Source organism: Megalopta genalis, chromosome 5 (assembly GCF_051020955.1).
Source record: "Megalopta genalis isolate 19385.01 chromosome 5, iyMegGena1_principal, whole genome shotgun sequence".
In the NCBI taxonomy this organism is placed as follows: Eukaryota; Metazoa; Arthropoda; class Insecta; order Hymenoptera; family Halictidae; genus Megalopta; species Megalopta genalis.
The window spans coordinates 15762070-15788796 of NC_135017.1; the positions used below are offsets into that span (position 1 = coordinate 15762070).

The 26727-nt window shown below is 37.4% G+C and overlaps 5 protein-coding genes across 14 annotated transcripts; 2 read left to right on the plus strand and 3 right to left on the minus strand.

Moving 5' to 3' along the window:
* Positions 1 to 85: 85 nt before the first annotated feature.
* Positions 86 to 12903, minus strand: Rfx (regulatory transcription factor Rfx). 6 transcript variants are annotated; one of them, XM_033481548.2, is made up of 17 exons: positions 12771 to 12903; positions 8206 to 8516; positions 7766 to 7958; positions 7434 to 7478; positions 7034 to 7139; positions 6872 to 6971; positions 6649 to 6804; positions 6211 to 6345; positions 5658 to 5839; positions 5110 to 5580; positions 4906 to 5027; positions 4737 to 4834; positions 4497 to 4652; positions 4229 to 4431; positions 3993 to 4146; positions 3869 to 3920; positions 86 to 3774 (listed from the first exon to the last, which is right to left on the minus strand). In XM_033481548.2, exons 2-17 carry the CDS (start codon positions 8437 to 8439, stop codon positions 3731 to 3733), a joined length of 2451 nt encoding a protein of 816 aa, XP_033337439.1. In that variant the 5' UTR covers positions 8440 to 8516; positions 12771 to 12903; the 3' UTR covers positions 86 to 3730. The 6 variants fall into 6 exon arrangements, with proteins under 6 accessions (XP_033337439.1, XP_033337436.1, XP_033337434.1 ...); XM_033481545.2 differs by lacking the exon at positions 12771 to 12903 and adding an exon at positions 10469 to 10863 and having other exon boundaries at positions 7766 to 7946; XM_033481543.2 differs by lacking the exon at positions 12771 to 12903 and adding an exon at positions 10469 to 10858.
* On the plus strand, positions 11689 to 15837 carry LOC117226822 (sorting nexin-7). Its single transcript, XM_033481557.2, has 8 exons — positions 11689 to 11827; positions 12865 to 13026; positions 13169 to 13324; positions 13378 to 13494; positions 13592 to 13756; positions 13826 to 14021; positions 14099 to 14373; positions 14445 to 15837. Exons 2-8 carry the CDS (start codon positions 12865 to 12867, stop codon positions 14802 to 14804), a joined length of 1431 nt encoding a protein of 476 aa, XP_033337448.2. The 5' UTR covers positions 11689 to 11827; the 3' UTR covers positions 14805 to 15837.
* LOC117226817 (uncharacterized) lies at positions 14905 to 19908 on the minus strand. Of its 3 annotated transcripts, none has more exons than XM_033481540.2 (10): positions 19747 to 19908; positions 19200 to 19318; positions 18888 to 19133; positions 18701 to 18822; positions 17240 to 18601; positions 16938 to 17147; positions 16759 to 16868; positions 16464 to 16678; positions 16130 to 16386; positions 14905 to 15943 (listed from the first exon to the last, which is right to left on the minus strand). In XM_033481540.2, exons 1-10 carry the CDS (start codon positions 19906 to 19908, stop codon positions 15858 to 15860), a joined length of 2889 nt encoding a protein of 962 aa, XP_033337431.1. In that variant the 3' UTR covers positions 14905 to 15857. The 3 variants fall into 3 exon arrangements, with proteins under 3 accessions (XP_033337431.1, XP_033337430.1, XP_076378073.1); XM_033481539.2 differs by having other exon boundaries at positions 18888 to 19148; XM_076521958.1 differs by having other exon boundaries at positions 15803 to 16023; positions 18888 to 19148.
* Positions 19909 to 20415: 507 nt separating this feature from the next.
* Vps33B (vacuolar protein sorting 33B) lies at positions 20416 to 22708 on the plus strand. 2 transcript variants are annotated; one of them, XM_033481552.2, is made up of 7 exons: positions 20416 to 20573; positions 20644 to 20873; positions 20946 to 21452; positions 21521 to 21751; positions 21813 to 22138; positions 22212 to 22292; positions 22382 to 22708. In XM_033481552.2, exons 1-7 carry the CDS (start codon positions 20416 to 20418, stop codon positions 22427 to 22429), a joined length of 1581 nt encoding a protein of 526 aa, XP_033337443.2. In that variant the 3' UTR covers positions 22430 to 22708. The 2 variants fall into 2 exon arrangements, with proteins under 2 accessions (XP_033337443.2, XP_033337442.2); XM_033481551.2 differs by having other exon boundaries at positions 22212 to 22708.
* On the minus strand, positions 22700 to 26727 carry eIF3c (eukaryotic translation initiation factor 3 subunit C). Of its 2 annotated transcripts, none has more exons than XM_033481541.2 (10): positions 26363 to 26727; positions 26007 to 26113; positions 25795 to 25927; positions 25437 to 25721; positions 25263 to 25360; positions 25047 to 25174; positions 24198 to 24975; positions 23914 to 24129; positions 23015 to 23831; positions 22700 to 22939 (listed from the first exon to the last, which is right to left on the minus strand). In XM_033481541.2, exons 2-10 carry the CDS (start codon positions 26097 to 26099, stop codon positions 22806 to 22808), a joined length of 2682 nt encoding a protein of 893 aa, XP_033337432.2. In that variant the 5' UTR covers positions 26100 to 26113; positions 26363 to 26727; the 3' UTR covers positions 22700 to 22805. The 2 variants fall into 2 exon arrangements, with proteins under 2 accessions (XP_033337432.2, XP_033337433.2); XM_033481542.2 differs by having other exon boundaries at positions 24198 to 24972; positions 26363 to 26726.

Below are 26727 nucleotides of genomic sequence, written 5' to 3' on the forward strand. Positions count from 1 at the left end.
GAACGTTGTGTTGTTGTGGCGATCGATTTGAATCGTGAAAAATAATGAGAAGACTCAAACCTTTAGGTTTCTACAACAAACACAATTTTACAAGTTTTAAACATGTATTTATTAATTGTTTTTGTGATCCGCACATTCACACAGTTCTTGGAGCTTCTTAATCTCACGTAATTTTTATATACGGTGTTATTATTTTGAGCTGCATTCAGTAAAAATAATCTTATTTAAGCAGTAATGAATGACACTCGATTTGTGCAAATCTGAAGGTATCAAAATATTTTTTATACGTCATAAAGAAAACGATACTCTTTTTTCCTTTCCCTCAATCTTTCTTCACACGGCAGTATCTCCTTAAGTTTTCTTCTTCCTTTTATTATTATTATTATTTTCATTTATGCTACCAGTGTGTTCACTCTTAACAACGTAGTAAATCTTCTTGTTTTCGTGTATTTGTGTTTACAAGTGGAAATATTTAAGGCCTTCTTTCGCAACATAGGAAACCATGGTAAGTTTGATTTTTCATTTGTCAACAACAAGACTACAATCGCTTGCACCTTGTGATAATTATGAAACTTACAAACAGCGATCCTACTTAAAGATACAAACAAGCATAGAAGAATATAGAATCGTGTACTGTCATTAGGTTGATTTATCTTTGCTAATAGGACACAATATCTTACTATTTTGATTCTTAAAAAACTCTCACACATTCCAGAACCGAGCCATTGAAGGTTTTTCTATATTCGACTATTCTCGTTAACATTGCACGACTTTTCAAGCCGGCAAGGAAAAGAAAAAAACAGAAATTTCTTAGAAAGCCATTCTTATGCTAAGTACACATAGTTATCATTAATTTTTACATGTATAAGCTCATTATAGTTATAGAAATATTCTATCCTTCTTGCTCGCATAAATAATACATGCGCAACCAATGGTCGATGTACTGTGTGATATACTCAATCCCTGTTTCTTGACTTAAGCCTATCAAGTTTGACTAGTATGCGATATTTTTATACAATAAATAAACATTTATCCTATCTTTTTGTTAACACTATTTGCGAATATCGCAATGCAATAAATTTGACCAGTGTTTAGTACCCTTTATCGTGACCTTCGATATACCAAATTATATAGTTTGGAAGAAGTTTTCGTTCAAAAAGATCTAAGAAAATACAAAAACAAGCAATAAACTCTGGACATAATATACTTCTACGATACACAATGCATACGTTTCCTTCCAAACTTCCATCGGTTTTCTTTTACTTTTTCTTTTTTTGCAATTTCGAGGTCTCCAAATGCTAGTTTTTTTTCCTTTTCCTTCTTAAAGTAAAACGCCATAAAAATTGAATAGCTTTGCAAAGAAGCCCTGAGGGAAGAGCAATTATTTTCTTTCGTTCATTCATTTTGGTCGTTTGGCGTTGGAAGCTTCTTAACCGTTCTTTGTATAATTAAAGTACAGTAAAAAAATGTTCATCTTTTTTTCTCATGTATGAAATAAAAGGCACCAAGTTTTGCCAAACATTCTAGTTTGTTCGTAGGAGTTCACAATCTTCCACATTGCAATCTTCTTCATATCCTTCTTTTCTCTGTTGCATGATACGCTTAACGTCTAGATTATTCTCTTTTATTTTAGGCAATTCGTATTTTTGTTAATTAAACTTCAGTTAGCTTTGACAAATGGTCTGTAGAGCGGTGCTTTGCACTAAAAAATATGCGTTTGTAACATCGAATCTCTGTATCCAAAAAAACTTTTGCAAAATATGCAAGCGTAATTGTCGCGAATTTAAAATAATCAATTGTATGTATGCGTATACATATATGTACACTATATTTTAGAAAACAAAATTTAATGTTTGATTCAAGATCACTTGAGATTAAGCCTTTAAGCGTTGAAATAAATCTTTTTTAAATGTCGCGAGAAAATATTTCAATTAATTACAGCCAACTTCATTGAAACTTTGTACTTATTTAGAGAGAAAGAGAGAGAGAGAGAGAGAGAGAGAGAGAGAGAGAGAGAGAGAGAGAGAGAGAGAGAGAGAGGAGAGAGAGGAGAGAGAGCATATAAATACATTTTCATGAAATTATATAACATACACAAGTATGTAAAAACATAAATATAGAAAATATAAAAGATTTGAAGATTGAACAAGCTCTTGGCAGAACAGAAATTAATATTTACAAAGTTTTAATGAACCTGCGATACACAACTAATTGCATTCTCTTGCGATAAATCTAAATTAGCAGATTGAAATCTGTTGATCTGATATCATAAATAAATATCAACAATTGCTTCGAAAAATTTGTTTGCATTCAAGCCAAACAAATTTATAAGATTACAACTACATTGAATTGGAAAATAAATTATTACGTACACATAACAAAAAAAGAATATAACGTTTAAGTTCACAATGCACCTTGAGACCTAGGACTTTATTACATCGAAGAGAATTACTCGAGAATCTACAAATATAAAATATATATATTGACACAGACCCCTTTTACTGTAAATGTATTAATGAAAATTGTTTAAATGCGAAGCATGTTTGAAAACACCCTCAGCTTCTATCGTTGCAATTTGCAGTTTCTTTTTGTTTCTTCTCTCTTTCATTAAATTTCAACAACTGTGCACTTTCGTTAATCTGCCACGTTATTTTATATATGTACATTTTACGATGCAAGAACCATAGCGTATATTCTATCAGTAAATTAAAACGATTACACTTATATATCGTTACACCCATACTTTTCCAGTGCTGTTTTGTACTATTCGTTTAAAAATACTGAAAGAATATATATGGAGTGTAACACAGACGGCTTACAACAGAATTGTTTTCTTTTCTTTTTTCTCTTTATGTAGCTCGATGTATAATCAATAAGTCTTGTTAAAAAATATGAATGTCAGAAATATCTAAAACTCGTACAAGTATATAATAATTATAGTAATTCTAATTCGCATTTGCTCCAGTAGGAATATTCTTTTATTATTTGACAATACCGTCGGCAGGGCGGATTTCATTAAACGTTACTCAAATATTTGTGCAAAATAGAATCCGTCGATATGAATGCATCTTTTTTTTTTCCTTGCATAAACTGATGTTGACTATTTCAAGCCTACTCGACTTTGTTTTCTCTCTCGCGTTAAGATTACCGGAATAAAACATTTCAATGGTGAACAATACATTAAACAATGAAATGAGTTGTCAAATTTGATTTACTAATGTAGATAAATAAATAAATAAATAGATAAATAAATAAATAAATAAATAAATAAATACCTAAATTATGTATGTAACCGCGGAACGTTACAGAAATAAAAAAAAAAACTAAATCGAGTAAGCTTTTGATATTGTATGCTATAAGGACATGACATATTCATGGTCCCATATATTTTTAAAAAATGTCTCGACTAGAAGATACATTAACATACTAAACATCGTGCCAGCGATACCTTACGCTCGAATCATATACTTGCTTGTACTTAACAAGACTGCGGTACATATTCGTACATGTTATATCACACAAACTTACCTAGATTTTATTATATATCCTAGGCATTATGCAAAAATCTTCTTTGTTAAGTCATTGTTCGACAAGATCTCGTCTTATACAAAATTATAATTTATAGGACTAGCGTGTATCGGTAGGCCTGCATGCTCTTGTGCTAACATTTCATTTTCAAGTGCTACTGGCTTACTGGCTTACTTGCAAACTAAGGCATGTAGGCACGCAGTTAGCTTAGTTTCATCCGCTTTGGTTGGTTTGTGTTCAATGTATCTGAAAAAGAAGAAATAACTTTTTTCAAGACAACTCTCTTTTTTCATGCGTTTGATACAATAAGGTAATAAGATAACAAACAAATGTCTCTAACCTCCGTTGGAAGTCACACCAAATGCACTGACCAAAGAACAATTTTGACTCTTCTAAAAGGAAACATAATTGTGAAAAACAAAATATAGATTTGTTGTTTGAGGGACTTAAACATGAATACATACATCCCCCATTACAGCTATTGGAGTTGTCCCTGTAGCAATTGCCACTTGATGTTCAATCAAATAGAACATGTACTCGTCGTATAGTAATCGTATCAGGTGGAAAGACCCAAAACTAGCAGCGCTTCTTAAAGTGAGATCACGGATCACCATGGAACTATTGAGTAATAGCCAATATGTAGAGATAAATTTAACCTAGCCCATATCGTGTTAGCATTGCTATAGATTTAGTAACTAACCTGTAGAAAGACCATTTGAGCAAAAATTGACGTGCAGCTTTCGCAAACGTAGGTTTCTCCTCGAATGGCTTAAGAACCTGCGTAACGACGCTCTTCAACCAAATCGCCCAGTCTTCTAACGAGTTTTGTTGTTGTAACGTCACTTTGAAATCAGCCTCTAATTGCTGCACCATCCGATAATCGCATTGACAAACCCAGGAGGCCTGAAACAGATTTATTCGTGCATTTTCTACACACATACATACACGTATAATTAGTGCACAAATACCTGTTCTTGTACATTATGAAAATCAACGCGATTCAAATCCGCCAACATCTGATTGATTTGGCTTGAATTTTGAAGCACTGCACGTGCTGCTTGAGCAAGATGGTTCAAAGACGTGTAACGCCTTAGTGTCTGAGCAAATGCAGATACAGCTGTCAACTGGAATAAAATTTGCTCATATTAAAATTTATATTGTCGAAACGAGATTTACTCTATCGCGCGCGCGCGTGGTGCAATTGGTACCTTTATCTGAGTCATTTCTTCTGGACAATCGGCCATTGCTGATGTTAACCATGACTCTAGTCCCTTTGCAAAGTTTCGAATGGATTGTGTTAGCGAGCCTGGAGAATATTAATTACTGTGAGAACGTGTTAGGATCCCTGTACAAAAAATCATAATCGGAATAACTTACTCGGTATAGGTCGCAATACGTTAGGCATTAACACTTCAACCAAGTTCTGATAAAACGTGTAGTCAACTTTTCGAATGAAATCTTGAACTTCCGAACACTTACATATCTGGTACAGTTTCGTTCTACGTAGACAACAGACTCGATTAGAATGATGTTAGTTTAGACAATAGAAAGTTTCAAGTATTCACGCACGAGTCATCTTACTTTGATAAATATTTCTCTTCCTCGCATTCATCCCCGTTATTATTGTCCTGACTACGCCAAAATTCTCTCCAAAGACTCTCCACAGTGGCAAATTCAAAATTGAGAACAGCATCCAGAAATGCTTCACAATGTTCCCTGTATATACTTCGGAAGGTGTCGATGTCCTCTAAGGTGCAATCCTCAGGAAGAGAGGAGCCATGGCTAACTATTATTTCGGGAAACTCTGGAATCGCGCCACTCGCTTCGCCAAGGTACTGATGGAACTGCGGCGGCGAGGTGTTCGAAGAAATATTCGTGTTCGAATGTGTGTTATTCTCGTACGTGGTATCCTGCTTTTGATTTACAAATTTAAATCGTTTTGTTTGAGAGTTTGCACTTTGTTGCTGGCGAGGTGTTCCATCTTCGTTCAACATTACCAAAGGAGAATTAGGCTTCACACGAATCCCATAGTAATGGTACTTTGAATTTCCTCTGTAAAAGAAGAAAATCGCAAATTAAATTTGAAATTTTAGTTGAAAATTTAAACATTCTAGGAGACAATTTTTTACCTGGTGCCCAATCGTCTGGTCCTCAGGCCCAAAAAGACAGAACGAATTAATTTTCCAAAGCTTGCTGCGTTTACAGGATCCAATTTATTTTCAGAACAATGGCGTAGGTAATGATTATAAAGCGTGGATCTTGGAAGAGAGACACCATCTGCTGTTTCATAATTTTCAAGCAGCCAGTGAACCTAATTAGATGAAAATCCATATGATTTCCGGACGTAGATGGACTTTCTTTCTATCTATGATGTAATACAATGTAAAAAGAGTATTTGATACAATGCTACAAACTATGTACTTGCAACATTCATAATTACTGTTATTTACGTATTTATATTACAAAACATGTTCTCTGTGTTATTATGGGAGTGGATGAAATTTCTAAGGAAATACGCGTTAACGATTAAAATTAAGCTATACAATCCATATCAATTTCAAAAACATTGTTGACAGTAATCCTTTAATTCTGGTTGTTAATGTAGGTATTACTGACGGGCATGCTCTAACGAATTAGTATTTGGTAAAGCCTGTAAATAAAGATGATCATGTATTAGCTTACTGTTGCTTGAGAAACTCTAGTAGCATGCGTCATGTTTGCTGCAGCCGTTGCAGCATCTTCCACGGTGACTGTAGTACCTCCTGCTGAATTACCGCTGATCAAGTATGCCCCTCCACCCCCGCTAACCACAGTTTCCTATCGAACAACCCAAGACACCAATAGCTCATTAAACCCCAATTAGATGCACTCTTTTTCGCATTAGAAATTTTCATACGCCAAGGATACAATATACTTCTACCAGGAATAACTTTAAGATATCATTATTCGTGTCTCGAACAAAAACTTTAGTATTAAATTAAACACTGTGCCCTTTCCATTCCTTTATAATCATGCAGGACTCCCATGCCTGCGATCTTGAAACATGTACTCGCAAAAACTCAATCGAATGAAAGCAATAGTTGAGAGTAAAAATTTGAGGATCATGCATTGCCATCTTACCGCATTTTCCGTCTGTGGACTGGCACGTGCAGCAGCTGCAGATATTAACGCGTGCGCGGTTGGATCACCATCTACGACGCTTTGTTGGATCAAGTACGTTCCATTGCCTTGTGATAATAATTGCCCGGCTGTCGAATTCGAACCTTGTCCAGTGACCTAAATTTATAAAATATTATTGTTGATTAGAAATCCAGAAATGTTATCATAAATTTTCGTACTATACCTGTGCATATGTCACCGGTGTGGAGGCTGGTGTATAGTATTGGCTCGAAGCAGGAGTGTACATTGCTCCTGCTTCCCCGACAGCGTATACAGGATATGTCCTACAAATATTCACAAGTTGAAGAAGTCAATGATTTTAAATGTACAATACTTTTCCACTTACATCTGACCATTTGTTGGTATATACGTAGAACCATCACCCTCAACGTATTGAACATAGGTAGGATGAGATACTGACTCTGACCCCACTGCCTCTGGTTCACCCGATACTAAAACAGGTGCAATATGCTTTAACATACCCATAGTAAATGATCTTTGGGTCTAAATAAAGCTTGACAAAATGCGTACAACATTTAAGTACAAGACTATGCCGTACCAGAAAAGTTACTAAAGAAGGAAAGACTCTTCTGCTCTTAATAGGAATTCTGGTATTCGCGTGTAATTATATTTGATCTTTCTTTCCATGCAAAATCAAGTGTTCACCAACAGAAAAAACTGTAGTTCTATAGATATGCTGAATTATTAAAAATGGATGATACATGCTGATTATATTCTGCCCTCACCTACTGCCGTTGTGAGGGATGCGTAGGATGGTGAATCACTGGTGCCTAGTGTAGTCAGAGTAGAAGAACAGAGGTGCATGTTTTTCAGCAGCATGGAAAGGGCCAAATCTCTACTCAAACACTATAATTTTTCAAACTGATTCTGATACTCACCCTTAACATAAATGACTTAGAAGAAGTCTTTCAACGACTTATAATTGCAATATTTTCCACGAATCTATTTACACTAATCTTTCAAATTCGATAGGATACTCGCACCGACATAGAAAATAATTTTGCATCCGGCATAGATGAAATGAGAATCATATAAAGCTCTTTTAACCAAAGCTTACCTGTAACGGTAATGAAGTGTGGAGAGCTGCTGACGATCGTACCCGCCGACGTGGATGCAGCGTCGGAATCAACAAGAGTGTGTTGTCCCGAATGGGTTGTGTTCACTACAACTTGCGCTGTAACATGTGCTGGGGTACCTGTTGAGCCATTGGAAGAATCTGCAGCTGTTTCAAGCGGATCCTGAACCAATAACTAAATTATTGTTTATAGTAGGCATGTCCTTAGGATCAACAGTAATGTTCTATATAATAATATAAAAGTTTGATGAGAAACATAAGTTCATGTGCTGTATATAATTAATGGAGAAACTTCATTTTCTCCAAAATTGTAATATTAACATGCACAAAGTATTATAAGTTCGAAAATATATATATATATATATATATATATATATATATATATATAATATTGCACTTTAGTGGAATGTAATGCAATGTACCTGAATAGGTTGCAGATTGTTCGGACTGGAAGGATCAGGGCTAGTAACAACAGTGATAAGTTGCTGACCCCTTGTCGACTGACTCTGTGCTGCACTACCACTGCCACTCGAACTGGAAGTAGTCACGACAACGACGCTTGGCTTAGGTTCCACCCCCACTGTTGCAGAGTTACCCCCACTATTATTAGCTCTGGTGGATGCTGCGAGGGCATACTGGGCTCCTGTCGTAGTCATGGCAATCACTCCTTCACCTCTCTCTGCTCCCACGATCTCACTACCACTGCTACCTGTCCGTTTCTGGAGGGAAGGGTCTGCAACGTAGACATACAACCCACACAAATGTAGCAAATATCAATAATATCTTCCTACAGACTCGATGCACAAAGAACCGCTCTAATATCCTCTCGTAAGCTTAATCACCTTCGAAGATACGGTTGTCAAAGTAAATTGTCTAATGACTAAACTACAGAGATAAAATAGTAATTCATAAAATATAAAATAACGGAACATTAAAAAACATCTTATAAATATAAAGGTTCTATTTTCTGAGATATAAAAATGGATTGTTTACTGTGGGGATATGATAATGTGTAGAATGTACATTTGTGTTACACATTCTACAAGTAGGAAATAAAAGAATGTAAAGAGAACGGTGATAAATATGTCCTGAATTTATCCATATTATCATTACAATCGAATGGGTAATGATATACATGCATATATTGCAGATAGAGTAAATAAAGTAGAGAATCGACGACGCCCGAATTGGACGTTCGATGTACCGCGATAGTATTTAAAGGGCACCCTAACCTACATAAAAAAAAAAGATCGGCCACGTAATTTATTGCAGGTGGGCACAGCATTTGATAATCTACAGATCAAAGGGAAGCCCCGGAAAGCTTCCAATAGAAATGAAACACGGCATTGTAATTGGGAACATATAATATATCGAGATCTGTATTAGTGCATCCTGTACCTGTAGGGTGGCAGGTACCAAACATAATGTATTTCAAAGGGAAGAAAATAAAAGGGAGAAGGGTGAGTCGCTAAAACGCACGACTGGACGTATGGGGTCTCCTTTTTAGGGGAGTTCAAGGTATCGGTAGAAAAGGTCAGATTATAGATGCAATTAGAGAACATTAAGCCTCTTCCCCCTCGATAGTACTACATTTTCAAATTAGCACAAACTTAAATTCCCAAGAAAGATTAAATTTCGGTATTTTATAAAAGGCTTAGGAACTTTATGCAAATAAATTTTTTTTTTTTACATAAATAATAAAAGTAGCAGAATATATAGCTTAGTTCTTACCAGAAAGGACTGCATCATTTGGCACAAAAGAAAATTACAGTGGAAAACATCCTGTGTGTTCGTGTGTGTGTGTGTGTGTGTGTAGGAGCACCTGGCCTCTGTTACGCATGGCTGATGCTTGGGACTGTTCTACACACCTTATCTATTATCCTATATTGCATTTGCTCTGTTCTTTTACCATATTTTTTGTCCTTAATCTCTCTGGAGTTAATACTTTGTGTAAAATCATGCAATTTGTACATGGAAAAGTGGACTAAAGATTTTATGAATAGTCGAGTGCCAGGAGTGTTTCTTTTCTTATGACTCAAGAAATTCATTGATGTAATTAATAAGCTGATTTTAATTAAAAGCTACCAAATATTAGACACTCCATGGATAAGGGGGATCACAATAAAATCACTAAAGCGTGATACGACAGGGGAGTTTAGAATGAAGAGTTTGCAATGGTTTCCTATACCTAGTCGGGGAGGTATTGTAAAAAGAATTGATTATTTCTCGTTACAAAGATGTTCAGAAGATCTGTTCGAATAGAGAATAGCATAGGATTTCTAAGGAAATCAGACACTCGAGATACAATGCTCGACATGAAATGTTCTATATACATAAACTGTTTTATATTACAGTGATAGCTTCACAGATGAATATTTATCAGAACAATTGAAACTACATATACAGGATAAATTAACAAACAAATGATGACGATAGGGACCATTGAATTAAGAAATAAAAGAGAGTAATGAACAATTTGTCTACAACTGTTGTCACTGACAACATACTTCAATGACAAAATATGGGAATGTCGAGGACGTGTTCCAACGTCGAAGTTTTAATTTGCGCATGATATATCTTCGGACGTGTGCATGCAAGAATACTATAGCAGAAAACTGTCGTAGGAGAAAAATGATAATTGCGATCGTAACGGAGCACGGTTTACATACGTCTCTTACTACTCACCTGTATTCATGAATGGCGTGTACACCGAACACGACGCCCGGGCGCACTTGCGCGGCCGAACGTTTCCCCCCTTGTATCCCGATCGGGCTTTTCCCGTTCAAGGAACAGCCGTGCCTGTGCCGGTACCCGTGTCACCCAGGAAACCACGCGGACGGCCAAGCCACCGTGCAACCGAAAAATCGGAGCAGTACACTCCGACGAACCTGTATATTTTGTTGTCGACGGCTAGTCGGAGTGTTGGTTGTCTGCTGCTGCGGTCTCCTTGACTACGGCATCACTGCCCACGTCACAACCAGGACCGTGTCAAGCACATAATAGGGCCCCTCGAAACGCGGGAGATATGTATTGAATTTTCTCCGCCTTCAAGATTTTTATACCGGGTGATCCATGAATCTTTCTCTCTCTCTCTCTCTCTCTCTCTCTCTCTCTCTCTCTCTCTCTTTCTCAGATACACAAGCACGCGCACACACATATTCAATGCATGTATGAAATGGAATTCATTTTTTGAATTGTTACTTACATTTTTGTTCGTTGACGTTTCCGAAATGAAAACAAGTAACATAGAACTCTGGCTTGTAGAAGGAGAAATACAATTTGGACAATTGCATACTCTTACTAATTATACGATCACAGAAATTCATTTTGAAAGTGTCATTGTTACGAATGAAGTCGTAAATAACTTTTCAAAAACGAATTAACCAAACAAAATATTCTCATATCTTTTTGTACGTATATACGTACATATGTATATGTATTGTGTTGACAGTATATTAGTTCAAACGATATAAGTTATAGAATTTTCTAAACACCTTGTACACATATAATTACGTAACATGTTACTTATTTGCAAATATTCCTTCCGGTATTACAATATATACATATTATCATGTTTTATACGTACAGGGTACATACATCCATATATACTACTACTGTACATGTTACTTGCTATTAATGGTCCAATGTCCCCGATATACAAGGTGTACAAACGAAATAATGTAATTGTAAATAACCTTAATGCACAAATGAATTTCGCGCAAATCTGTACATAATTGGAAAAAAACTAAATTCTATAGTAATTACGACTGAAATGGAATCGTATTGAAATACAATTCAATTTAAATCTGTTTGATATTGTTAGGATAGAATTGAAAGGAAATTCAACTACAATGATCTGTTTATGATTTTTTCACGGGATTTTGTATATATACGGCACTGACTAACGCCGCGCGTGCCCCTGCCCCTATTCCTACTTTGACGATCAGCGAGACACGCTCGATTAAATCGTTGTAATCAGAATTGCAAGTTAGGCAGAGATTTAACATCATTTCTGATTATAGCACTCTTGCCATCGAGAAAGCAGTAAGTGTTATAAATTTAGGCATTATAATACTTGCTAAAAATTCGCGCCTATCAGTCAACCGCATTATGACGCGATTGGCAAACATAATAATTTTATTTTCTATCGATTCTCTATTTTCGCCAAATTAAAGCGTACAAGATACGAAAATATGTATTTCATAATCGATTCAAATATTCGTTTTGTTCGTTCGAAATCGCGCTTTCGTTCAGCGCGCTATTTATACGTAATTATCGAGATGTACTTAAATGAAGTTTCTGAATTATTCTGGATTGTATACAATCGACAATTGTTTACCAATACACCGAATACAATAAATACACCAATCTTTTCATGCGTCGGGAAACAATCATTTAAATATAATGTATAATTTCGTGGACCCAGAGATTGAAAGAAGTTTCAAAAATCGAAATCGATATTTAAGAAAATAATCAACACTTACTCGCTGCTGGATTTTGCGACCAGTAATAAATAATTGGCAAAGTGGATTCTTCCGTCATCCGTATAGAATATCTCTCGGAAAAAATGGAATCGTATTCATAATTTTCTGTCTAGTCCATTATTGAAACGAGCGAACTGTTCGAATTCTTAATCGCGGGGGAAAAAAAGTACGTTGAATGCATCGAATGTATCCCAGAAATACGGTTTCCACGGGCACAGAATATTAGCCTTTTAATTTGAATGTTGTGAATCATTTTTCCAACAACGAGTTCGTAACGATTGAAAATCAAATAATTGCCGTTCAATTGCGAGGGGAACGAGAACATGCGCTATTCCTTGGATGAAAGAACGGCAAATAAATTATGTTACAGTTATAATCGTGTCATCGTGTCTAACCGATTAATTGTGTCTTGAACTAGTAAAAAGACTCCTATTGACCTAAAACGACCGAAGTTTTCCTAATTGTTTTCCTGAAATATGATCGATGCGTGCACCTATACATACCATATCATGTTCGTTTCCGTAATGCTGCGCATTGTGACTTCGTGACGCAGTATCATCGAGGTTCTGTTGCTTCATCGTTTATGATCATTTAAAGATGATGTCGTCGGAAAATGATGCGAAAAATTCCGGAGAAAGGCTCATCGAAGATTCCGCGATTTTGGAAGTGAGCATGATAGCAGTCGGTGGTGTCGTTAAACAAGAAAGTCGCGACGCTGACTTCCTCTCGAATTGCAGCACTTCGATAGAAGGCTCTGTGGTAAGAATATAACCTGAAAATTCCCTTTGATAAGTCATTTTGATTGTCAAATATTCGGAGTCACTCAATTTCAAGTGATATTCAATTTTCAGGTAGCACTTGTCAGATGCTTAACATTGATTAACCACCAATTAACTTTCAGGTAGCATCGCCTTCCCTTGACAGCTTTTCTACTTTGCCGGAGCAAGAGGTATCAGATTTTCAAACAGATACCAGAGATCTGCAGGTTAAAGTCGACAATCCACAAAAGCATCTTGAAACGCTTGAAACCTACATTACCTTTCGCATAACAACAAAGGTAAGCTAAGTCTAAAATTATTCTCGATAGATTTTATTATATATTTTTTTCAGTCCACAAGACCAGAATTCGCCGAGGGAGGTTTCGAATATGTTGTTCAAAGAAGATACAACGATTTCATTTGGTTGAGACAAAAGTTGGTGGACTCTTATCCAACACACATCATTCCAGTGAGTGATTATGTACTTCTGAAAATTCTAATACTTTGTATTAATAAAATTCTAAAATTTTGTTTTAAAAGAGTTAATTTTTACTTTATTATTGCAGCCAATGCCTGGGAAACATACGTTACTCGCACAGTTAGATCGTTACTCCAAAGAATTTATTATAGCTCGTATGAAATTATTGCATATATTTCTTAACAGAGTGGTTAATCATCCTATTCTTAGTTGCGATAGAAATTTGTATATTTTTTTAACCACCAAACCCGCGGTAAGTATACCATTTCTTACGATCTTGCTTCGAATATTTTCAAATTGTACAGCTTTCCATTTGTTTTAGGAATTTCTTGTACACCGTAAAAGTCGTGCAAATGTTCTCATCAAAATGACCGACTCCTTGCAAAATATAGCAAGCACGTACACTATGAAACAACGTCATTTTGAATTTGAACAAGTCCGAGACTATTGTACAGCCCTTTGCGAGAAATTAGTAACCATAGATAAAATAAATCATCGGATACACAAAGAGAGACAAGGTATTATAAGAAATACCTTGATTATACGATATCGATTGAATTGTATATTAACATACTATGCTTTCATGTTATACCAGACTATTTGCTAGAGCTACATCAATTGCATCCGATATTCACATTATGGGCAACTTCTGAACCAGAACTTGCTCCTATTTTATTAGCGATTGCCAAAGGTATAGAATGCAATGCAGAAGCTCATCAAAAACTGCTAGAAAATGTTCCGCATGAGGAGCGAGAATATATCTCGTATATAGATGCAGTAAAGAGTGCTTTATCTCGGCGGGATTCAATGCAAATCGAATACGAAATCACTATAGACGATTTGACGAAGAAAAGATCCGAGAAAGATCAGGTAGGTATATGAAATACTAAAATTTAGTATACATATATTATGGTGGTTTATAATGCCAATCATTTAAATAGTTAATTGGGCTTTCGAGTGGCACAATCTCGACACAAAATTGGGGTGGATCGTTGTGGAAGGCAGAATCTCGTGATGAAAAATTAGAGAGACTCGGACAGGCGATTCCTCGATTAGCAAAACAAGGAGAAGTACTGCAGGATCGTGTGGAATGTGCTAATGAAAATTTGCGTAGCGATTTGCAAAGATGGAACGTGGAGAAACAGATGGATCTAAAGAATATGTTGATTTCTATGGCAGATCGACAAATTCGTCATTATCAGCAATGCATGAACGCATGGGAAGAAATTCTGACCGGCTTAAAGTTAGACGGAGTTGGATCCGACGTAACCGTAGGTCCACCTATTAAAATTCCCGTTTGAACCGCAACAAAATTCTATTTTGCTATATGGATACACACGTACACACATTTTAAAACATCTCGTGCATTTATGTGAGGTAAAGACAAAAACATCCAAAGCATATGCTATTACCGATGATACGTTTATTGCAATTAAGAAACTGACTTCACCAGCTTTAATGTCATCGCTTCAGCAATTAAATAACTTTGTCTTTCAAATTCTCGAGTGTTCTTTGTTGAAAGTTCGATTAGTACTTACATAAATTACAAGTGCGCCCGTTAGATGTACAGGTTGCACATTTGTATAATGTATTCATAGTTTCGATATATAAAAAAGTTTATGGTAAAATGGCTTTATGATACAATAAGTTCGTGAAACATGACAAAAATTAAATTAATATGATTAATTCTATAAGTATTAGCTAGTGCAAATTTCGGCATAGACTCGACTATGATCTTAGATCACCAATTAAGTTTGGGACCAAGTACTACACGATTTTTCTCGTTAGTTCTCTCTCCCCCTTACTTTTGAACCACATACAACACATTTATTGACAATCAGTTTTTAGTCACCTGTATCTGATAATAGATATCAAAGTTATCTATATATCATAGATAGTCAATATATAATGCTAGAATACAATTTACAAATTCAAGCAAACGCTTACAATGTTCGTTGTATCATTAATCAGTACTCTTACTCTATATTATTAAGTTTTTTGGACAATCTATATACGGCAGCACTTAACAATCAACTTATTCAGTAGTCTTGTGAAAAAAGGTAGACCACTGGATCTATACAACGTGTCGTATCTGCTGTTATCCACGCTTGGAACTAACAATGTTTGAAATAGTTATTATATATTATATACATATACATACTATATAGTATATGGTATATATATACATATATGTATATATATGTATATATATGTATATATATGTATATATATAGTAGTTACGGTCTCAAGACATTCATTACATTGTACACGTTACCTTATTAATGATGAAACTCTTAGATTTGTATTAATAAATAAATTATTGTTTGCAACATACTTTTGAACTGACAGTGACCTTATTCGATCGAAGGATCGTTTGGCATCGGTGTTATGAAGAACTCCACCAAATTGTCCAAATCATACAGTCTAGTTATAGATTCACCTATAAAACATTTTGTATACTTTTGATGCTGCTCTTGTTAACAATATCATCTATATAATTACATATATTATCCAACAAATCTAGAGAAAAAATGTTTAAAGTTGACAATTTGACTTTTTCTATAAAATGAAATTTACTCAGAAACTGAGACTAATGGAAAGGATCATTGTTCTCCAAAATACGTACCGGCAAGAGTCATTTCATTATGCAAGAACCGTACTGTGTGCGCATACGGTTGCTGTATCTTCTCTCTCAACTTTGGTGCCAGACGTCGAGTTGGGTTCCACAAGGGACTCCGAAAATTTGGAACGTTTACGCAATTCGGTTTACAGGATTCCGGTTTCACTTCTTCCATCGGTAATATGTCTGTTATTCTGTACTGGCTCGTGTCGATGTTCCATGTGAATTTACATCCTACTTCGTACTGTTTTCTTTCTTGAGAACTATATACACATTCAACGTTCCGAAATAAAAGACTCTAAAGCAGGAGATTCCTAAATATTCAAATATTCATACTGACCATTGTGTTTGATTGTTAATTTCGCTGGCTTGGATTTTCATGATCAATAAACAAATTATGTCGCCGCTCAACGCGCATATATCTATGATCTCAATATCGTAATCGCTGCAGTGCCAATATCGCTTCTTAAATCTCATGCAAATCCAATCGGCGATGTGATGAGAAAATGTTTCAATATCAAAACTTAGCTGACTTATCGACACGCAAGGTACTATCTGAAAGTACAGTGTTGCTTCTATTAGAAATGATCAGAGTCATTATATCATAGAAACTTATTCGGCAGTAAATATAGTACCATTTTTTCAGCTTTACTGTTGCTGATCATTTGCATTTGTACATATCCAGATCCATGGACAAGCATAGGAAGCACACACTGATAGCTCACGTACCCTCCAGTCTCTTCATCTGTAAAACAAACGTGTTCAATATAATTTTCTTCAAAGTACAGTATTTAGTCCGAATTGTAGAATGTACCTTCAACGTCGGTGATAACTGATATCATTTCGTCGTCCATTTCTATGTAACTCCTCTTAAAGTGGGCAGTGCACTTTATGATGGGATACTGTAAATTAATTTTTGGAACTAGCGGAGAAGAGTTCATAGAATGTTTGGCCAAGCGGTCCCTGCTTAAACCTCCGTTGGGTAGCTGATTTTGGTTCAGCGGACGTAAAACATTCTTCTCGGCTATCAGAACAAAAATTGAAAGTAGTACATGAGTCAAAGAGAGCAAAAGTTCTCGTCCTGTGAAATGGATTATCGTGATTTTTGCAGTTCACCTGAATCACCGGTCACGTCGTTCGACGCTCCAACGTCTTGGTTAATACTAAAATCATCTGGCTCACTCTGATCAGAGTCCACCCAATGTTTCTTGCCGTTTGGCAGTACAGGAGACATGGTCGGCGACGAAGGTATCTGGTGTATGGCGCAACCACGGTGTCTAAACTGATCTCTGATATGCTTGAAAGGAACTATATTCTCGGCGTCCTCAGCCTCGTCGCAGAACTCATACTTCTTGTCAGCGAGTCTTCGTTTCCGGAATGAACTGAGTTTCTCGCAGGTCTCCTGCGCCTCGTCCGTGAACTCGTAGGCCTTCTCCGCTTCGAGGATCAGTTTGTGCGTTGCTCTCGTCGTTCTGGGCTGCGACGAATTTACAATTGGAGGTGGAGAATGCAAATTGGATCGCTTGCGTGGACTAGGTTGGCGAAACGACCTCGACACCGGCGGGGACATCAATCGTGAAGAACAAGAAGGATTTATGGAGTGCAGTGGAGAATTCACGGAAGCCACGTTATTACCCTCCTCCGAGGCACCCGGCTGAGGGGAGTTTGAGCGTTGATTGCGGCTGCTTTTATGACTAGATTCCGAATTGCGGGTCTTAAGTATATCGGATGGCGGTGTGAGAATCGGCGAGGACCAGCAGCTGGTCATCTTGAGATCAGAGGGGAGTCTCTGCGGGGTCGATCGAGGGGAACACGAGGGGTGTTTCACTAAGGTAATCAGATCACTACCGATATTTAATTCCTGAGACATGTCCTCGCAGAAGTCTTGCAGGATCTTGTCCCTGACCGATATCGCTTGCTGTGACCTCACGTTCAGGCATTTACAGTCGTTGGAATCCGCGCACTCGCACGACTTAACACTATCAGAGACAGACTTACTTCTATCACAGACACAATCGCTTTGATTACTGTTCGAGGTATTCGATGGGTCCTGAGCTAACTTATCGATATCTAGTTTAATTGGTTCCTCCGGAAAGTCCTGTTCTATACTCGATTCGCACCTGGGGGACTGGTCGATCACGCACTCCGGCGTACCTACTTTCTCATCGGAGCTCTCATAACGTTCCACCTTTGTGTAATCCAATTCCTCCACGTCACTCATGTCCAATGGCACCGTGTCTGATATCACAGTGTCCTGTTTATCACAAGTCTTCTGATTCTTTGACTTTGGAATGTCCAAATCTACCCTGAGTACATGTAAAAAGTTTCCTGTGTTAACTACCACATGATTCCAATAGTTCAAGCAGACGGTAGCTCGGAACCTGGGATATGGGGAAATTACTTCATAGATGGTGTGAACTGTGAGTCCATGTTGAAGACAGTTACATCGCACGCAACCATCCCAGTTTGCAGCCAACTCTGTGGATACGTAAATCATATATTTCTGCTTTTCCGCGGGAATGCACTTTGCCTTTAATGTAGTGCTCTCACTATCGTTAAGTTAATGTATCGTGTTACCTTCGCCTTCCTCTTCATAAGATGCAGCAACTTTTAAACAATCCTTACAATTCTCCAGAGACGGTACTGTGGTTATTGTCAAGTATGCTCTATCAGTTGGCTGTGAGTGCAACCAGTTTGTACTAAAAATTGATGATTGTTGATTACTAAATAATTTTATAGATTCTTAGCAAATTGAAATGCTTACCAAAGGCCATGTATCACTAGCTTATTCCGTTCCATTGGCCACTGAGATATGACAATGCTAAGTTCTCTATAGATAGTGTAATTACCAAAAAGCGTAACCTCTGCAACTTTACGTGCAACATGATTCGGTGTGAAGGCCCACCAGTGTAGCAAGTATTTGTATAAAGAAGCATTGCTACTCATGTCCATTGTGTACGTGTATGTAAGTAAAAACTGACCACATTGCGTCAGTCCCATTACAATGTGCCTTAAAATGTAAGAGCTATTGTTAAACAAATATTTAACAGGTTAAGAATAGATGTTGCAAACGTACCCTGCTTCTAATGCAGATTTAGGGATTACGTGTAAAAGCGGCAAGTGTCTCCATGAAGGTACCGTAGCGAACAGTCTTTCCTCAGATGCATAATTGTGCGCCGATAGACAACCTCTGATCTATAATAGCATGCAGGAATATTTAAATAATTATACAATAATCACATAGAAAATAAACCAGAAAAATAATTAAAATATACTAAACAGAGAATTATTTGAAATTTCTTTTGTGTTCATAACAATAGTTTTGAAATTATAATGGAACAAAGGAAAAACAGAGAACTAAATGGGCAAGAACAAAAGCATATTTTTTCTTGCAGCCATTAGATACTTGATCGTCGCGAACGATCCGTTAATGAGCATGCGAGCGTTCATCGAGAAACAATGAAATAATTTTCTCTCGAAGATAATCATGATACGGTACTTGTGTCTTTTTTTTTCGTTGTTTCGATCGAAAACGCGTTTTGACAGATATACATAGAAAGCGTTGCGCGTGTCTCTGTCAGTTTTATGAATACTCTCGCGAGTTGAAGGTTAAGCGATCGTACCTCTCTTAAAAATAGCTTCTGTAAGAAATGTCTTTTACTGCGACGATGGGAAAGACACGGTTTCTGACCCACTATAACGTATTCCGATCTTTCCGAGGTAATATCAGAGAACCATTCATTGCAACAATCTGAGGTAGTGTCGGAAGACGATGCGTCCGCCATTTTTAAATAACCCTACTGAAAGATACAGGATACAGCGTGAGGTGAGAGTGAGGAGGAGGAACAGCGTCCAGGAGATCGGGAGAATACAATTTATACTGTTGTACAATTCGCCGAGGTTTGCCACATGAGCGCATCAGTCGAATTGTTTTCACACCTTCCTATTAGCGACCGTACAATTGTACAATTTACATCAGAATTTCTGATTGTTTCGCGAACTACGGAAGAATTATCGAAGAACATTCACTGCATTCGAAGGAACGAGACATAAGAATTACATACACAGTATTTAGCTTTGTGTCGAATTCATGTTGGTCAATAAAAAATACAAAATCCTTCTAACCCCGAAGGGTTAAAGAACTTTGGCTGTCGTTCATTCACTACGCGGCCGGTCAACAGGAAAATTCTCTTGAGAATTTAAACGAAACCTTATGTTTGAACTCGGAATAGTCGAAGTGACATATCGACCTTTAAGCAGCATTATCGCTAGGAGTTCGTAGTACTAGGAACATGAATATCACGCTGGACGATAGATTGAACGTACTGCAACAAATCAGTCAACAAAGGCTTATCGAAATGTTGGATGCGATTCCTGGAATGAAAGATTTAGTGATAGAACAGAAACTCATGAAAACTTTGGACAATTTTGTTGGAGTTTCTGTATTCAAGTAATTCTTCCTCATTGCCACTTAAGCTTTCATTTAAAAGACACATTCTATAACATTATATTTCATACAGATGCTACGGAGTGGATAAAATATATAAAATGGAACAACTAGATGGTTTTAAGCTTTCAAACTCTCAACACGTCTTCTTGGTCTCGAGCGATTTAATCTCTTGTAAAAAAGTATTGGATCAAATTCAGTCAGAAATTTTACCAAACGTTAAGCAGCATATACAACCGTGTCATCATATTCTGGTCACTCCATTTGTGCCAGCAGTACTTCACTCAATTATCGAAGAAGAGGGTAACCAGTTGCTTATCATTTCCAGATGAGACGATAACAAATTTTATCATAATCAGAATGTCGTTTGTTCAGGATTATCCGAACTAGTGACCGTACAATCGTTGTCCTGGGAATTCATAAGATTAGATGGCAATGTTCTATCATTAGAAACTCCTATGTTTGCTGATCTTTATTATTACGAAGATACCACTTTGCTACCGGCATTGGCACGTAGCCTATGGTCTCTACTGCTCATACTTGGTTCTCCCAAACTCACGCTTTCGTTTGGCAAACACAGCGAACAAATGCTAACGATTATAGATTCTATGAAACAATGTTTAGGTTCGTCGAACGCAGAGAATGAAGTTGGAGCTTTGATTTTGATGGACAGAAATTACGATTTAGTCACGCCGCTTCTAACACCAGTAACATACGCAGGCTTATTGTGCGAGGTCGTCAAAATAAACGCCGGCGTAGGAATCTTGGGCAATTCTCAAACAAAATTGGATCCGAGCAAAGACCAGATTTACGGAGAAGTAAGGGACAAACTATGCAGCGATGTTTTCCCCATCTTACATGGAAAAGCTAAATCTCTAAAATGTATATAGACCTTTCTGTGCATGAATGACTTGTTAATTCTATTAGTAACATAGGATGTTTTCTATTAGCTGAACAAGACGCCATAAAAACAATGAAGCTGTCTGAAATGGAGCGATATGTAGCAATAAGATTACAGAAGACTAAGGACATGACACGGCAATTAGCTTTCCACATTTCTGCCTGCCAACTTATTGCGGACACACTAGGATCAGACTTTCAGACTATTCAAAGAACAGAAAAGTCCATAATCGAATGCAAAGATAGAAAAGAATGTTTAAGTTACATTGAAAGATATATCGGTATGCAGTCTATTGAATAGATTGAAATTATTGTTTTTAAAACGATTAATTGTTTTTTTAGATGATCATCCGCTAAGAACTTTACGTTTGCTCTGTTTGTTATCTATCGCGAGCGACGGTGTCACGCAAAACGAGCTATTATCCGTCCAAAAGCTGCATCTTCACGCTCACGGTTACAAGCACATTCCGTTATTTTATAAATTGCAAAGCGTGGGTTTACTCAGATGCAGACCGGAGAATCTCCTGCATAAATTACCAAATTGGACCAGCGAATGGAACAATGGTGCTCAGAGGATGAAGCTTTTGCCAAGTTATTTTAAGCAAATAGAAAAGAAAGGACGTACATGTCCTAGTTACGTGTTCAATAACACTTATATCCCCGTGATTGTTAGTATAGTAATTCATGCAATTGTTCAGTTAATATTTTGCTAAATCTAACAGTTCCAAATTGTTTCCACAGGCCCAAGCATTGAACGTTGTTGTAAATCAGGAAAGCGATCGTCGGAATCTTGATGAATTATCTAGTTTACCGGATTGCGTTGTAAGCGGACAATATAGTACATTACACCCGAAAACAGTGATAATTTGCGTCATAGGTGGTATTACATACGCCGAAATTGCTGCTTGCAGACACATAGAAAAATCCTCAGGAATCCGACTTGTTCTTACATCCGATAGCATTATAACGGGCAATAACATCCTCGAAAAGGTACAAGAGATATGAGAATAACACTTAACCAACAATAAAAGGAAAAAGAGTTTCTCTCTCTCTCTCTCTCCACACACACACACACACACACACGCGCGCGCGCGTATATACAGAATCTCTTAGATTGAAATGGTCAAGCTAGTTGAGACACTTTGTATAATTGATATTTTTTATTCTTGTACTGTAAATGGATTGTTTTATGTAGTTGTAAATATTGTGTAGATAATAAAATAATGTACTGTAGTTTATATATGCTGTTATTTTCAACATTATTTACATGAGCGTGTACACGGTATAATTACGATACATCGAATACCCAAGTAAATAATATTCAATGTTTTAAATTTAATAATTTCGATTCTCTTCGCGATTACGATCCCTGTCGCGATCTCGTCTCTGGCGACCCCAATCTTGCCCTTGTCGGTTATAATTTTGTCTATCGCGGAAATTTCCTTGATTTCCTCTTGAAAAAAAATTCCCTGCAATAAAAGACATTGCGTTATTACCTGTGAACAATTCCGAATGTTTAGCTATTTAAAAACGCAATCGATCACCTTGTTTCATTTCGAAAATACGTTCGTTGGAGTCGACAAAATTGTTCACTTTGTCGGTGAGCTGCAACGCTAGAGATTGAAGACGACTTGGCTCGCTGCGATGCATAACAACGGTTTCTGTGGGGTCATCCAGTGACGCCATAAGCTCCTCGTTGATGATCATTTTACTGATAATAGAATGAACAACGGGTCGCTTCAATTGGAACATCTCCGCCAGTTTTGGCATAGAGATAGAATCATAGACGTGCGAATAGGTGAATAAATACGTCCTCAAAGCCTCTTCTTTGATCAATCTTGTAAGCATGTCTCGAACTTTATCCGCTTGATAGAAAAGATTCCAAACTTTAGCGTTCATCTTCTCGTTGATTATGAAATTATTGCATGCCGACCAGTTTCCGTTGCGCATCGCTTTCGCCGCGGCCACAACGTGCTCCCTCATCGATTCCGGAGGACCGACCAACGACTGACGTTCGCTGGATCTCAACTGTTGATAGAAAGTCTTCGAAATCATTCTCCTTCTCGCATCGAACTCATGAGCAGCCATGTATGGGATTTCAATGAGCATTGCAGAGACCAAATAAACGCATTCCAAAAGTTCTAAATTGATGTGCATATGGAACGGCATTTGCCTCTGTTTCTCGATCTTCTCTTGCTCCTTACTACGCTCGTGCTGTCTCTGAGGAAGAAGACCTTGCGCCAGAAGTTCCTTCACCTTTCCTGTTACCATCAAATCGACCAGACAATTGTGTGCGTCTTTAATATTCGCGTGACGGAACGCGCACAAGCCCAGGTGAGCTATAGTTCTGTTGTACAAAATCTACAAACGAACGACAATTTAGCTATATCCAGGAGTATAGAGATTATACCCGACGAATTATATAATTATGGAGAACACAGACCTGTGTAGCTGGATCGGAATGCTGAATGGTTTCTTGTAAATGAGACATTAAAATTAGGTCGCGCGCTTGAAACCAGTTATCGTGAAGAGCGTGATGATAAATATGAGAAAGGATCGCACGAGTCCTGAGCCTGTCCGTTCCATCATGAGCGTAAACATATTTACAAAGTTTCTCCATTACTTGGACGGACGTTGTAACGTCTGAACCGAGTTCTCCCTGAAACAAGGCATCAATAATTAAGTACTTTCTATACACATTTGCATTTCCAATAGCAATGTGCTCACCTCTTTCTGTTTAAGAACACTCGGATCAAACTTGTAATACAAATGCTCGATTTTACGTAGATATACGCGACAGAGTTCGGACACGGTTCTTTGTCTTTCCAAGTATTCTTGAACCTTATCAATTATTGTCGACACTTGTTTCTCATCTTTCAATCGTTCTACGTACTCGTTACTGTGCGGATCGCACTCCTTTAACAATTTCGTGAACTCTTCGTCTAAACGTTCTACCAATGTCAACACGCATCCATGTATTTTATACGGAGCGGTCTCAAACTCTTCCGCATCCTCAGATACGTTCTCGGCGATCACCATGTCTTTGGTACTCAGCAGCATGTCCAGCATCTCTGTTATACGTTCCAGGATCTTGGACCAGTACTCAGGCTTCATTGCGTCCGATACCTTTGGATTGTAATCGAAGATAGAGGATACTATAGAGAACTTGATCTTCACCGCAACAGTTGGCCCAAGATTATGAGCATCAGCTATCGATTGCAACTCGTGCAACAGCTCTATCTGTTCCCGTCTGTCTGTTCGTTTTTTACCACGAGCGGCAATGATTTCGGACAGCTTCTTCAAAACAGCAGCCACGTTGATCTCAGCATCTTTGGCGAACATTTTCGGCTTCTCGGATGGGATGGCCACACCGCCCTTCACGGTCTCCCATTCACCTTCGCCGTCATCCTCGTCCTTCCTCTTTTTCCTTTCCTTGTCTTTACGCTCCTTTCGCTGCTCTTTCCGCTTCGCCTTGTCTTCTTCCTCCTCCTTATCAGCCGCTCTACTTGAAACAAACAGGAACTTGTATCGATTCCATCAAATATATTAATTGCTAATGATCGTGCTTAGAGATACTTTTTAATGAATCGCTCGCGAATATTTTGATATTGGCCCTCGTCTTCACTACTCGTGCTTTCACTGTCCGAGGAGCTGCCCCAATCAGATTCACTTTCGCTACCATCTTCACCGTCAGCCGCACTTTTCTAGAAAACCATGTAATTCGTGAACTATTATAAACTTGTCCAACAAATACTTTGAATGTCTTCTAATATTAGCAATCGTATCACTAACTTTGAATTTGGATATGTCTGGTTCGCTTGCTTCGGACCCAGCTTTCTTGAAAGCTACAGCACTGTCATCCTCTTCCTCAGATTCTACAACTTCTTCGGCTAAAACGTTAGCTATCGATTAATTTCTCTTTCGAACATATATATATATATATAATTCAAAATTCTACATATTTACGTTTATCCTCCTCCTCGTCGTCGTCTTGATCCGGATTCTCTCTGAACTTGGCTATGTCATCTTCAAAGTCTTTGTTATATTTACGAAGTTTCTGACGCAAAGAAGTTAAAGACTTTGAATTGTTCTTTGACATATTTTTACGCCCTTCACGATCCTCCCATATTTCATTAATGAAATCTTCCATTTCCACCAAACATCTGACATAAAATCGTGGTGTTTGGCCAGCCTCCTCTTTCGCGATTACAGGTAATGCCTTTTGATAGGCACGCATTAGATCCTCGAAACCTATAATTGCATAAAAATATATTCTTCGGCTAAGTTTATTCAATCGTATATGTTAATTGTCTTAAACACTTACTGGACAGCATACTGCTCATGTCTTTAATCTTTTTATAGTTTCGTATGAGTTTGATGAGATTTGCAATCTCTTCGTATCTCTTCTCCTTTGTCGAACGAACGACCCGTTTTGTCTCTTCTTCTTCATCGCTGAACTGTACGACGAATAAACACAAGCAATAAGTACTTAAAAATTGAATTAAAACCTCAACTTGGAAAGCGATTTGCACTTACTGTGAAAGCTGCAGTTGGTCCCCTAGGTACTTGCTCCTCTTCCGATACAGTATCAGTATCAGAATCATAACCAGTTGCGAAAAAACGACTCATATTGTAGAAAAATACTGTAACAGGATGCGGATTACATGTAGAAGGTACTTATTCCTTGCAATGACGATATGAATTTTTCGTGTGGGATTTATTACAGACATAAATGATTGAAATACGTGCTTAAACAGTATGCTCATTAGATACCAATAACAATTTATCAAAATACAACAATTTCATAAATAATGACTGAAAAAGCAGGCATTTTAATGCAAAATGAGTTTCCTAAAAACCGTATGTGTTACTTGTTACAAAAAAAATCTTACAGAGTAGAAAATTATCATTTGGTTTTCCACTTGAAGTGGCAGAACTATTGCAGACGTAGGTATTTTCCTACGTGCGACAATATGGAGGAAATACTGGTGTGGTTCCGGAGTCTCTTTATTTGGTGTGCGTACTCCACGCTAGTGTTCTGTGGACCGAGACCCAGCTTTAGCGCCTCGTAGGGATGCCGATAGTCCTAGGGACATTTCCAGTGACTTCGTAGTTGACGATGGTTTAGCGGCTGCGATGTTCTATGTGTGAATCTCTCTTTCGTGATTTCTCTAGCATCTGTAACCGGATGAACACGTGGTGGCAGTCACTACTGTCGAGGTTATACACGCGCGTGGAAACGTTAGTTAGTTAGAGT

What these genes read in the sequence shown, in the direction of transcription:
- Rfx (XM_033481543.2), bottom strand. An exon ending in ATCCCTCACAACGGCAGTAG is followed by an intron (nt 7,140 to 7,433) that starts GTGAGGGCAGAA and finishes CACCTGTTTTAG; the next exon opens with TATCGGGTGAACCAGAGGCA. An exon ending in CAATAGCTGTAATGGGGGAT is followed by an intron (nt 3,921 to 3,992) that starts GTATGTATTCAT and finishes GTTTCCTTTTAG; the next exon opens with AAGAGTCAAAATTGTTCTTT.
- LOC117226822 (XM_033481557.2), top strand. Translation starts at nt 12,865, where the DNA reads ATGATGTCGTCGGAAAATGATGCGAAAAATTCCGGAGAAAGGCTCATC. An exon ending in TTTTAACCACCAAACCCGCG is followed by an intron (nt 13,757 to 13,825) that starts GTAAGTATACCA and finishes CATTTGTTTTAG; the next exon opens with GAATTTCTTGTACACCGTAA. An exon ending in AAAGATCCGAGAAAGATCAG is followed by an intron (nt 14,374 to 14,444) that starts GTAGGTATATGA and finishes TCATTTAAATAG; the next exon opens with TTAATTGGGCTTTCGAGTGG.
- LOC117226817 (XM_033481539.2), bottom strand. Translation starts at nt 19,908, where the DNA reads ATGGCGGACGCATCGTCTTCCGACACTACCTCAGATTGTTGCAATGAA. An exon ending in AGAAGCTATTTTTAAGAGAG is followed by an intron (nt 19,319 to 19,746) that starts GTACGATCGCTT and finishes ATGCTATTATAG; the next exon opens with ATCAGAGGTTGTCTATCGGC. An exon ending in AAATCTGCATTAGAAGCAGG is followed by an intron (nt 19,149 to 19,199) that starts GTACGTTTGCAA and finishes GTTTAACAATAG; the next exon opens with CTCTTACATTTTAAGGCACA.
- Vps33B (XM_033481551.2), top strand. Translation starts at nt 20,416, where the DNA reads ATGAATATCACGCTGGACGATAGATTGAACGTACTGCAACAAATCAGT. An exon ending in GTTGGAGTTTCTGTATTCAA is followed by an intron (nt 20,574 to 20,643) that starts GTAATTCTTCCT and finishes TATTTCATACAG; the next exon opens with ATGCTACGGAGTGGATAAAA. An exon ending in ACACTTATATCCCCGTGATT is followed by an intron (nt 22,139 to 22,211) that starts GTTAGTATAGTA and finishes TTGTTTCCACAG; the next exon opens with GCCCAAGCATTGAACGTTGT.
- eIF3c (XM_033481541.2), bottom strand. Translation starts at nt 26,099, where the DNA reads ATGAGTCGTTTTTTCGCAACTGGTTATGATTCTGATACTGATACTGTA. An exon ending in CAGACATATCCAAATTCAAA is followed by an intron (nt 25,175 to 25,262) that starts GTTAGTGATACG and finishes ATGGTTTTCTAG; the next exon opens with AAAAGTGCGGCTGACGGTGA. An exon ending in CGCGAGCGATTCATTAAAAA is followed by an intron (nt 24,976 to 25,046) that starts GTATCTCTAAGC and finishes GTTTGTTTCAAG; the next exon opens with TAGAGCGGCTGATAAGGAGG.